General features: G+C 42.6%; 1 protein-coding gene across 1 annotated transcript in view; it reads left to right on the forward strand.

Moving 5' to 3' along the window:
• LOC144517283 (receptor-type tyrosine-protein phosphatase gamma-like) overlaps window positions 1-13649 on the forward strand; it is a 513098-nt gene that overhangs the window by 487148 nt on the left and 12301 nt on the right. Inside the window, exons 16-22 of the mRNA XM_078249315.1 lie at window positions 932-1028; window positions 3017-3099; window positions 3965-4099; window positions 6169-6303; window positions 6979-7154; window positions 10882-11017; window positions 12396-12542. Coding sequence (XP_078105441.1) covers window positions 932-1028; window positions 3017-3099; window positions 3965-4099; window positions 6169-6303; window positions 6979-7154; window positions 10882-11017; window positions 12396-12542 — 909 coding nt within the window. The remainder of the gene's footprint in view (window positions 1-931; window positions 1029-3016; window positions 3100-3964; window positions 4100-6168; window positions 6304-6978; window positions 7155-10881; window positions 11018-12395; window positions 12543-13649) is intronic.

The raw sequence follows: 13649 nt of genomic DNA on the forward strand, positions 1-13649 counted from the left end.
AATTGGCAACTATTTTGATAATTGAATAATTTGAATTTGAATCAATTTGAGTAAAGTAAGATTTAAGTAAGATTTAAAAATTCTCAGATTCCAGCTTGTTAAATGTGAATATTTTCTAGTTTCTGTCAGGCAGGGCAAACAGGAACTTAGGATTCAGGACTCAGACAGCAACAGTCAAACAAAGTATTTATTGTACGCATGGTACGAAACAAAACAGGAAACAGTCTCCATAAAACACTGGCAGGCAGAACAGAAAGGTAAATCTAGCAACGGTATCCAAAAAAAACACAGACTCAGGTCAAAAACAAGCAGAGGAACAGAAACACTTGGGAAAAAGGCTGGACCACTAAACTCAAAAGGATAAGACAAACTAGTAGAGAGCAAAGAGCGAGGGAGTGAATATATATATATATATATATATACACACACCTGAGGGGGGAGGGGAGACAATTAGACACAGGTGCAAGACATTAGGGCTGGGAAGGTGATCACACAAGGCGGGAAGGCAGACAAAGACCGGAAGGAAAGTGACCTGCAACACAAACACACGGTGAATTTCAAAATAAAACAGTAAGTGAGCAAAGTAAGTGGATGTGAAAGAAAACTGAAAACAAGACCTAGGATGGGGAGCTGGGCATGACAGTTTCTTCTCTCCTCTGTGACAGTAAACTGAATATGTTTGAGTTGTGGACAAAACAAGACAATTGAGGACGTCATCTTGGGCTTTGGGAAACACTGATCCATATTTTTAACCAGTTTCTGACATTTTAGAGACCAAACAACTAATCCATTCATCCAGGAAAAAAATCGTTATTTGCAGCCCTACAGTCATTTTTTAAGATTCCTTTCCATACACCAAAGTGTACAGACATATCAGAATGACGTAGGTGTGTGTGTGTGTGTGTGTGTGTGTGTGTGTGTGTCCTTCCAGGAGGTTCAGCGGTGCACTGCCGATATGAAGATCACGTCCGAGCACTCCAACCACCCTGACAACAAGCACAAGAACAGATACATCAACATAGTGGCCTGTGAGTACACTCTCCATAGCACACACCATGATACATATCCTGTCCTATGTCCTTCATATAGTACCCATAAAACATACTGTATTGAACATGTATATTATTACTGTCAAAAACACTGTTTACTCAGTTACTTTCTGAATCAAAGTGTCTGTACTTCTTTAACATAATCCATATTTGTGCAGGTATGTCTCCGCAGAAACCAGACACCACAACTCCGGCATACTGAGAAACACAGAGAGCTTTCCCTGGTGGTGATAGGCTTAGAAAGGGCTTGATTGTAACTGACGTTGATTTAGTTCAGCACTCTTGCTTTATGATTTTGGTGTTTAAAAGTTGTGTTTCCTCTTCAAAATAAGACACTTTTCACTGTAGTTCACTACAAATCAGGGTTTGCTCAGGAAATGCTTCCAAGAGTAGAATGTGAAGAGAGAAAACAAACAGAAGTCAAGGAATTAACAGGCCGGCTACACACTGGCTGCGTCGCGTGAGCGTGTCAGCTGCATGGCGTGGCCGTTTATATTTCGGCTCCCATGTTTACAGGTTAGAGCTTACACACTGCCTGCGTGACACGCATGTCTCAGAAGTACAAAAACGCGTGCATGCTAGAAATAGAACCGACGCCTATTTTTTACGCGACACACAAGCCTGTTGGAAGCGTTTCCAGGCAAAATAGAATAGGAAAAGACGTTTATATGTCATTTTGACACGAATACATACTAATAAATGACATGTTGATGTTTGAAAGTCTCAATCATATAAATGCAGATATAAATGTAAAAAAAAAAACGATTTTCTAATATTGCACATGTCAATACAGAACGAAGTATTCTGTATTGACAGGTGCAGGTGCAAGCTGTATTTGGCCGTCAGTACTGCCGACGTTGTCTTTGCTGTAATCAAATCAGTATATATTTATGTTTAACATGGTATTTCATTTTTATCAATGCGAAACATACATGTGTACAGACAAGGCTAGCAGCAGCAGCGCGTCAGACACGTTTCTGGTGTGTAAAGACAGAAAAATCCATGCAGCTGACACGCAACAGAAACGCCACACTCACGCCACGCAGGCAGTGTGTAGCCAGCCTTAGTGTTCTTCCTCTGGAGAGCATGAATGTACTCGGTAAATGTCAAGGTACTAAGCCATGCAGGATCCTAAGTACAATTGGAAACATTTGTGTTAGGATGGTTCTAGATGAAATGCTGCTGGATCACCCAGATTTTGTTCCTCTTCCTCCTCTGGGATCATGAATATTAAAAGCAAATTGGCCATCTGGTCATCTATTACCTTGTTGATGATTTTTCCAATTGGTGGCATGAAAGCAAAGGTCACATAATTGCCAAATAAATAGAAGCATCAACGTCCAAAGTAAATGTCACATCACCCATTAGATTTTAAGATATGTACTTTTGAAAGTTTGTTCCAGATATCTATCTAGTTCAATAAAATCATTAGCGGACCTCAAATAGTCATTTCCCTGAGCAAGCAGTGGATCTTTTAGTGCCAAGGCCAAACATTTTCTGGTGATTTCTGTTACGTTTAGAGCCCAATTTGTCTGAAGTTGAAGACCAACCAACTGGGCTCCAACATGAGCCAAGCAAAAACATACCCTTACCTCTAGTCCCAAAGCACCACACACATGCTTGGCGCTTGCCTACATCAATCTGTAATAAATATTCCACATGTGTCATACAACCATTTGCTGTGTTGAAAGCAGCTCAGCCTTGTGTTTATTAGAGTGCATGTAATAGCAAAGAGCAGGTACCATGCTGTTTAGCTGTCTGTAAAAAGCTACACAACCCAGTTTGACCATTATTTCAACCACAAAGGTCAATGTGCTTCGTTGTTTGGAGCGATGCCTTGGCAGCGCACCAAGATAGCAGCATTACTGAACATGGACAGCTCCGTGTTAGGGTTAGAGTGGAGGTTAGCTCTTGCCGTGATTTCAGACACACAGACACTGTTTGACTGCTCTGTGTTTTTTCCTCAGATGACCACAGCAGGGTGAAGCTCAGGCCGCTGGCTGGGAAGGACTCCAAACACACCGACTACATTAATGCCAACTATGTGGATGTGAGTGCTTCCACTGGGATATCTCAAACACTGATCTGTGTGCTTGTTTGATGACAGGAATCATTTTGGAGATGATGACTGCAAGAACAAATACAAGACAATGATGAATCCAGAGATATATTTTCATCATTATGTCAAGTTTTGGAAGAATTTGGATTGTAATACTTTAAAGAGCTCCTATTATACTCCTTTTCAAATTCTGAACCGATCAGCTGTTAGATCAGCTGAGAGCCAAGCATTTCCCAGCATGCCCTGGGTCCGCCTGGGTCTTGCAGTCGGTGATAAGCAACTGCGCTGCCTGCCTCTCAAAACTGCGGCCGCCTTGATCCCGTGAGGTCATCGTTGCCTACGTGTGCATGACATCAGAGCAAGTCGGGATCAAGTCGGAAACAAATCTTCCCAGCATGCATTAGGCAGAGATCACCAGCGATCGATTCTGAGCAGGCCTGGCTCATCTCGAACGAGCCTAATGTCTGAGCTCTTGGCCCGCCTTCCTGAAAAGCCCAGTCTGCTCTGATTGGTCAGCTGGCCCACTCTGTTGTGATTGGTCAACCAAATTAAAAAAAGGGTTACTGGGCGGGCTGTGCTTGCTCAGGCAACACCTATGGGCAGCACAAACTGGGCTGGCTTTGTCAGTCACTGACATCACTAATGGAGGAATTTCAAACAGGAATTTGGGCAAGGCTTTTCAGGCAGTTGAGAAAAAGTGTTGTCTGTGCTTGGTGTTTTTTGTACATCTATTACATACATAGAAAACTATATAACACACTGAAATCCAGAAAAAGCTTAAAAGTGGCTCTTTAATGATGTAATTTCTATGTGCCACTTGTTGCCAAACTAATAGTCTGACTCATTTATCCATTAGGGTTATAATAAGCCCAAAGCTTACATCGCAGCCCAGGGACCTCTCAAGTCCACCTTTGAGGACTTTTGGCGGATGGTTTGGGAGCAAAACACCTGCATCATCGTCATGATCACCAACTTAGTGGAGAAAGGCAGGGTATGTACCAACTCACACACTCTTTTATGTTTGCGGAGAGTTAAAAAAATGTTTCCTAAACTGTTAGTACTGCTGAGGATACAGCCCGGTCTCACGGCAGTTCGTGTAAATGTCACGTTATTTTTAACCTATTCATACGTGTTCACAGGGACATTTTTCTCGTTTTTTACGTGGTGGCCAGCACGAAAATGTGAAGTAATGTATTTCAATGGGAAGAATATGTCGTGGTCACAGCACGAAAATGGTAGGGCTTAGTATAAAAAGCCAAAAATCCACGTAGGGAGGTTGGTCGGGGTGGTGGATGGGTCAAACAACACAGGACTTTCACCCGGGCGAGCGAGGATCGCGTCTCGCGTGTGGCGTTTTGTTTCCCGTAGTCTTTCTAATCACAACCATCCCGTTATTGTCGCGCGTCCCCCGCGGCCGTCTCCCAGCATGCGAGGCGCCCTTTCCCTGTAGTGTTTTTCCTAAACCCAACCTCCGCCATACCGTTATTGTCGCGCGTCCCCTGCGGCCGCCTCCCGGCATGTGAGGCGTCCTTTCCCCATAGTTGCCTCCCCAGTGGCGGCCTCCCAGCATATGGGGCGTCCTTTTCGACCGTCTCCCGGTGTGTGAGGCGTCCTTTCCCCGTAGGGTATTTCGTGCTGGCCACCACGTAAAAAACGAGAAAAACTTCCCCGTGAACACGTATCAATAGATTAAAAATAACGTGACATTTACACGAACTGCCGTGAGACTGGGTTGGAGGATAACACAGTTGCCTCATATTGTGGCAGGGACTCATCAATCCACAGAAGACATTTAGACTTGTCAAACACAATGTAACTAACAAAATGAACAAAGACTAATGGCTAAATCTGATTTAGATGAGCCAATTCCCGAACCCTGGTGGCTCCCAAAGCCAACAATTATGTTATCCGTTACACCTACGATTTTCCTGCTATGGCAAGTAAATACGTCCACTGCGAGAAAGGTCTATGACCCTGTGGCATTCTGGTGCTAGAGCTGATCATACACATGTCCAAGGTTTATGGAAGCTGCGTTAGACTTTTATCTGAGTGTCCCCTGAACAATTATTGGACGAGTCTTGTACTGTGACAGAGCATTATATTTATAAAAGTATTTATCATTCCTCTGGAGGTATATAAGGCTCGATGGTGTTTTAAGCCCCCACCGTCGACTTCAAGGCACCTAACCCTAACCTTAACCCTAACCCTAGTGCCTTCCATGTAGCGCTGCCTGGAAGACGACGTTGGGGGCTCAAAACACCAAACACTGTATATAAGGTGGTAGGCCATTCTCAGTAAGTATAGAAAAGCAGCGGCTGCTACATGCTACTGTGTACGTGTACCTCAAATGAAAAGGTAGAGGGTCAGGTTTTTTTAATACATCAGCTCATCAAGATTATTTAATTTACTTATTCTCACTTTGGTGTGTTCAGCCCTGGAAAAAAATACCTTGTCACAAAAACACTAGAGACCATATTCTTATGGGATGACACCAGCTACAATGCAAAATTAGACCAGGGGCGTGAAGTAGCTTTCCAACGTCCTACCCCCTGACTTCTGGCACCATTGCTCGGACCGCACCCATCTTCAAACTCAGCCTTCATTTTGATCTCAAATACACACCTGTAAAGTTTCGTGACTGCACCTTGCACGGTTGTGACGCTATCGCGGTGACAAGAATCTGTCCACAGACAGAGAGAAATATAGACACCTGACAAAGTAGGTAGTTCCCGCTACAGCAGGTGTCTCCGGGACCACATTTTACCATGGTGACACACACACGCACACACACACACACACACACACACACACAGACTCACACGTTGAAAACAATACCATCGTCGCTGATAGAAACAGGTATTTTATCTGTTTTATGGGTAAAATGATAAATTGACTGAGGTTTCCTGCAACACATACTAGTAATATTGACACACTTTACACCCTCCACAATTTGTTGACAATAATTATATCTGATTTGTGTGTGTGTGTGTGTGTGTGTGTGTGTGTGTGTGTGTGTGTGTGTGTGTGTGTGTGTGTGTGTGTGTGTGTACTGTTCTACAGAGAAAGTGTGACCAGTACTGGCCAACAGAGAGCAGTGAAGAGTACGGCAACATGGTAGTCACACTGAAAAGCACTAAAGTTCACGCCTGCTACACTGTCCGCCGCTTCACACTGAGCAACACCAAAGTCAAAAAGGTGAGAATAAGAGGAAAAAGTGGCACAGCAAGGTAAAGCTGTTTACCTTGATGACGTGTTCTGCTAATCACAAACCACAGTTAACAGCCTGTCGCCTGTCCAACACACATTGAGGTATTTCTTATTATTCATGTAACCCCTGCGCACTGAATATGTGTAACATACAAAGCATTTCTGTGCATTCTGTTTCTCTTTGTACTATTCCTCCCTGCAATATTTAAAACTGATCTGCTGACCAGAAAATCACAATACGTTCATATCTGGTTGATTAGACCTGTTGTTATTGAAGAATAACATCTCTGATGAATCGCCAATATCTTTAAGACAAACAAATTGTATTTCCAATACCTTTATTCACAATAAAATAATCCTTCTGTTCCGCCGGTGGAAAGCTTTTCATGTGAAGCAGCAGCAGGAAATGTTCACTTTGCATCAGCAGTCAATTTGCACGGTTCCAATGTGGCTGAAAGCCACCAGTAAATTAGGATGATATGTGAAAGTACAAACAGGAACGCAAACATGAAGCAACCGCAGAGATTCAGGTAGAAGCTACAACAGTACTGGGAGCTTAAGAAACAAAACAGCACAGCCACGTGGCTGTACAGACAGGGAGGAGAGCATCGCAGGTTGACCATGGTTGACCCTCCTCTCCTTTCCTTCCTCTCTTCCACCCAGGGTGGGAAGGGGAACCCTAAAGCACGGGCCCAGAGTGAACGGACGGTGCTCCAGTATCATTACACCCAGTGGCCCGACATGGGTGTCCCTGAGTACACCCTGCCCGTCCTCACCTTTGTCCGCAGGTCCTCAGCCGCCCAGATGCCTGACATGGGCCCCATGCTTGTCCACTGCAGGTAATGTCTCTACACTGCTTTCACTTCACTGGAACTTCCCTCACACACAGTGAGGTGTGGTCTTTCTGCATCTGTCTATTTGGCTTCATTCATTTTTGTACACTTGGATTATATAAAAGGTCTTTTTGGATTATTGTAAAACAAATGCATCAATTTCATCCTTTGTATGTTTGTAAAGAATGCACTCTTTGTACTGCCCCAACAAATGCCACAATCTTATTCAGTTCTTTCTTTTCTGTTTTTTGGCAGAGATATTACAAATTAACTTCACACCTATACCGTTGCTTTTTTACACTTACATCTGCCTTCACCACAGCTACATGTCTAAGGCTACATCTACTGTACACTACTACGTTTTGGTTCAAAAACTAATATCTCTCGCTACGTTTACACACCTCGCGTCCACACTACTCCGGCATTTTCCCAGCCCTTAGAATGGAGACATTTGTTAACAATGCTGCCCCCGTTTTGGTTTGAAAACTCCGGGGTTGCTTTGTAGCATGGATGGGTACAAACGGAGACCTTTGGAAAGTTCTGCTAGCTAAAACTCTTGTGTGGAAGGAGATTGTTCTTTTCTCTCAAAACTCTGCTTAAAAATAAAAAAAAACAGTGTAGATGTAGCCTATACAGCATCACTGAACCTGCTGTCATAGTTACCAGCTTGTATTTAAGGGCATTTTGCAGTAAGGTGGGCAGGGAAAAGACTGGTAATTGTGCACTGACTGTGGCCCCCGGGGGGGGAGAACGACGACGAAGCTCTCCGCTATCATCTGTGCTGTGATCATAGATAATAACGTGTCACAGTGGCTCGCCGCTGTGGCTGCAGACACACCACTCATTACTAGCATTTTGTACCTGCACATACACACACACACACACACACACACACACACACACACACACACACACACACACACACACACAGATGTCCTCCCACTCATTATGCAACAAACAGAGCACACAGATACACACTCACATTCACCCTACTGCCCTGCTGCATGAAAGCAACAGGGCATTTAAAGTCCTGGATTTGTAAGAACAGTATAAGTGTTAACTGGATCTGTGGCCATGCTGTCAACTTATCGCCATGTAGATACTGTTCTTTTATTTATATTTTCTTCTTTTCCAGATCAGTTCTGATCAGTAAAAAAAACACATCCCATCACTTATGGGGAAAGCTTCCAAATATGAAATACTATTCATTTTGAATGTGAGACTGCACACCCTAACATGGCTACCATGCCAGTAAAAGGGCACGTCAAAAGTGGACTTTCTCATGGTCATCGTTTACTCACAGTTATGTCACAAATAAATGACAACACTTTGAAATGCAGTCACAGTCTGTGACAGGTGACAGGATAATCACATGCATGCAAGTGACGGAAGCTGCCAAAACTGAGGCATACAGCTTTAAAGAGAATGTCGTCAAAACATCAATTAGACAATTTTGTCCTAACCTGCTCCTGGGCGAAAACTACTCCACGACCATTGACAAATCCCTGCAAGATATTCTAAATTGTTTTTCCCAGGGTACAGCAGTGGGCGAGGATCATAGGCTCAGCCTAGTCAGCCCTCGAGGAAATGTGAAGTGCTGTGAATGGAATATTTAATAGAGGCAATAACGAATCAGAGTTTTTTTATTAAATATATTTTTATGATTATAAAACTACAATTTGTTGTGGACTTCAATGCCCAATTCTTCATCTTGGATCTGCCAGGATATGTAGTTAAAGGTACAATTTTGACACATGTGTAACTGTACCATTTCCATGTTAATACCTTACACCATGGTTACATTTTGTTCCATTAACTAATGCTAATGTTATCCATACTGTGAAATGTTAGTTACATTAAACTAAATCCCTCCGTGTTTAGCACTCTTTAGGAGAACGTGAAGTCAAAAGTGGTTTAGCCGTTTGCTCAACCTGTTTGCAAAAGGCTTATTTAAATCTGGTTTTATCTGCTCTGCCGTCCTAATCCAAAGTTCTGTGCATCTGCCACTGTGCACTCATAAGATAAGATGAGATCAAACTGTATCGTCTGTTCACACAGAAAATGTTCTCGCATCATCTGCTCTAACAATCAACAGATAACCCAACAAACATCTGACACACCTTTCCGTGTCTCACACACACACACACACACACACACACACACACACACACACACACACACACACACACACACACACACACACACACACACACACACACACACACACACACTACAGATGAAAATTAGCTGGCTGGCTAACACTGGCACATTTACAGAAATGTTAATTAATGTGCGTTGTCCTTTATAAATAAATAAAACTAAACACACACACACACACACACTACAGTTGAAAATTAACTGGCTGGCTAACACTGGCACATTTACAGAAATGTTAATTAATGTGCGTTGTCCTTTATAAATAAATAAAACTAAACACACACACACCAAATCCAAACATGTATATATTATATATATTTATGATTGTCGTGATTGCAGTCCCACAATGATACACACATAAATATCATATATCTGGACTTGCACATTGAGTGATTAGTGTTTTGAGTTTGCAATTTGTGAAGGACATTTTATCAGAAAGTGCATTATCTATTTATTTTTTTTATTAACCAGGTTTTCCTCTATTTAGATTCATACATACATAGACCCCAGATATTGTGCTATCAAATTTGTCTCCACCCACAAGAAACAACTAATAGAAACGTAAGGGATTTTAGTTTTCAACCACCCGAGGCAGAAAACGGCTGCTGCAAGTACATGTCAGTTGTGTACAGCAGTGAATGAAATGCATGTCTTCGGAAAACACATTTAAGGTGTTGACCATGTTTTTGCAATATTGCTTGTTGATGTCTGAATCCCTCATTTCTTGACAGGCTTTCTACTGTCACCTCTGTAGTCAATGCTTTTAAAAGTAATTCCATATCCATTTGAATGCTAATTTATAGAGATGTTCCGATACCGATACAAGTATGGAGAAAGCCTCCGATACTGCCTAAAACGCTGATATCGGTATCTGAAAGTACTGGAGTCAATGCACCGATCTGATACCACGTAATTTAGCCCTGAAGAAAATCTACTTTAAAGTAGTTTATTTCTGTTCTTTTTCCTTTATGACTGACTGTATACAGTATAACTGGATAATAGTTCTATGGCATTCATTGTTTGTGTTTGTTCATGTTTCACAAAGAGCTTAAAGCTATAGTGCGTAGTTTCTCTCTCCCCAATGAGGAATTCTAAGTAATGACAACAATTCTGTCGGTGCATCCACATGACACAAGCCTTCCGTGATCGCGCTTCACGGAGGATTAAGAAAAAACATAATGGACTCTTCAGAAGAGGTAATTATCTTCACTCGACTTTCTGTGAGCAAAAGTCACAGGACAACACCTCTTTCTGAACATAGCCATACTGAGAAATACAGAGAGAGTTTTAAGAGTTTGGTGGAGCTGATACTCTTAATTGGCTTTGTATCAACTCATTTGGCAATCGCTTGAATGTAACGGACGTTCATTATTATAAAAAAAGTTACGCACTAAAGCTTTAACCTGAGCCAAGCCACACAACAAAGATAGCAATCATATCACATCCATACAGTGATGGTATCAAGTTCAGGTATCAAAATCCGTATAGGGAAGAAAAAAATGGTATCGGATCATCTCTACTAATTTCCCATATGTGTAGCATTCCTCTCATCTCTCTGGCTTGTGTTGTGTTGCAGTGCTGGCGTGGGTCGGACAGGGACGTACATCGTCGTAGACAGCATGCTGCAGCAGATCAAGGATAAGAGCACAGTTAATGTACTGGGCTTCCTCAAACACATACGCACCCAGCGCAACTACCTTGTCCAGACTGAGGTTTGTATCTCTCGCTGCATTTCATGTTGATTAAATTGGCTCCTCGACTCTTCCACTTGCCTCCCTTCCTCGCGTCTTAGTCCCTCCCACCGAGGAGGCACGGGCGAGACGCGAGGAAATCATCAGAGGAAAGAGGAAACGAGCAAATGGGTTTTTGCTGTATTACACGTCCTTTCCTTTCCTTTTTGAGTTAGCAACTCCTTCAGCTGCACGGCTTCCGTGAAGGTTGCTCTCATGTTTCCTCGCCTATAGCTCCTCCATGATCCCTCCTCGATGGACGCTCCTCGGTCCTCGGGGCAGAAATAAGAGCTTTGAGACGGCCTTCAATCAAGGAGGGACGGAACAACTTCCGGTTCAACTGAGGACCGAGGAGTCGAGGAGCTATCAAATAAGGGCCATGAGATGCGGCCTCTGTGTCTGTGTGGGAACCTAATGTCTGGGAGGCTTTTGTTCGCAGTGTAGCTATTGAGTTATAAAAGCATGGACAACAACATATGCATATGCCTTATTGTTTCCTCTTGGGGTTTCTGCTACCCTGTACAACATTTAGACAAAGACAGTAGGGCTGGGCAATTTATCAATATATATGTCTTACATTTCGTATATCGTGATATCGTTATATGACTGTTCTAGCTGTTTTATTTGCCTTTACCCACTTAGTCATTATATTTGTTAAGTTTGCGCTTCAAAACAGAACTGGACCTACAAGGCAGACAAGACTGGTTTAAACGGTTTATTGCAAAAATGAGAGATCAACATGGAAGCTGTGTGCTGAGGTAGGCAGTCAGGGTTGCGAGTGGAGATCTGGATGCAGACTGAGAAGGCATAGAGAACCAATTCACACAATCTACCATGGATGTGAATTATTTTAGTGCAGTTAAAAAAAAAAAAAATAAATAAAAAAACTACATTTACTACTACATCTCCAATGTGTTTGGCCAGAGCATTGTAAGAACTTTAATAATATCCCCTGTCTCCCTGTCTATGTCTCCGCTGGCAGCAGCTTCTATTCTGCTTATCTGTTGTCAATATGTGTTCTGAATTCCGTTCTTTTTATCTCTGAAAATAACAATTTGCTTCAAACCAAACTGCATATTGCAACTGTTTAGGAGGATATGTGTTCAGAATGTATGTATGTGTGTGTGTGTGTGTGTGTGTGTGTGTGTGTGTGTGTGTGTGTGTGTGTGTGTGTGTGTGTGTGTGATTTACAAAGCCTTTTCACAGGGAGGACAGTCAATTTGCTGCACGCCATGTTTCAAGTCATAAGGAAACCCCAATATGTGGTTATAACTGATACTTTGGTTCTATGGTTTTGGGCATGTCAAACACCATCTGCCATACCAGCTGCTAAATATCGTGTTTGTCTTTTGTCACCCAGGAGCAGTACATCTTCATCCACGATGCCTTGATGGAAGCCATTTTGGGGAAGGAGACGGAAGTGTCAGCCAACCAGATTCACAGCTACTTCCACAGCATCACGACACCCGGACACAGCGGACGGACACATCTGGAGAAACAGTTCAAGGTGAAGGGACGGATGGCATTTACTATTCATTCCACATTAAGCACAGACAAACATAGGGTGTTTGGGGTGAGGGTGTATATGTGTACTGTATGTGTATGTATGTATATTTGTGAGGCCCTGTTCAGACTGGGAAAACAAATTTCCTCAGTGGACAACAAAGACTATCTATCCATCTATCCATCCATCCATCCATCCATCCACCTACCTACCTACCCACCTACCTACCTACCTACCTATCTATCTATCCATCCACCCACCTACCTACCTACCTACCTATCTATCTATCTATCCACCTACCTACCTATCTATCTATCTATCTATCCACCTACCTACCTACCTACCTATCTATCTATCCACCTACCTACCTACCTACCTACCTACCTATCTATCTATCCATCCACCTACCTACCTACCTATCTATCTATCTATCTATCTATCTATCTATCTATCTATCTATCTATCTATCTATCTATCTATCTATCCATCCATCCACCTACCTACCTACCTACCTACCTACCTACCTATCTATCTATCCATCCACCCACCTACCCTACCTACCTATCTATCTATCTATCTATCTATCTATCTATCCATCCATCCACCTACCTACCTACCTACCTACACCCACCCACCTACCTACCTACCTACCTACCTACCCACCCACCTACCTACCTACCTACCTATATATCTATCCACCCACCTATCTATCTATCTATCTATCTATCTATCTATCTATCTATCTATCTATCTATCCATCCATCCATCCTACCTACCTACCTACCTATCTATCTATCCACCCACCTACCTATCTACCTATATATCTATCCACCCACCTATCTATCTATCTATCCATCCATCCATCCTACCTACCTATCTATCTATCCATCCATCCATCCATCCATCCATCCACCCACCCACCCACCTACCTACCTACCTACCTATCTATCTATCCGTCCATCCATCCATCCATCCATCCACCCACCCACCCATCCATCCATCTATCCATCTATCTATATGAAACAACAATGAGTCCCGTCATGAGTCAGGTTAGCTCATTAGCTCATTATCATTATCGATACATACATTTTGATCACAATAAAAGATTGT

Source organism: Sander vitreus, chromosome 4 (assembly GCF_031162955.1).
Source record: "Sander vitreus isolate 19-12246 chromosome 4, sanVit1, whole genome shotgun sequence".
Taxonomy (NCBI): domain Eukaryota; kingdom Metazoa; phylum Chordata; class Actinopteri; order Perciformes; family Percidae; genus Sander; species Sander vitreus.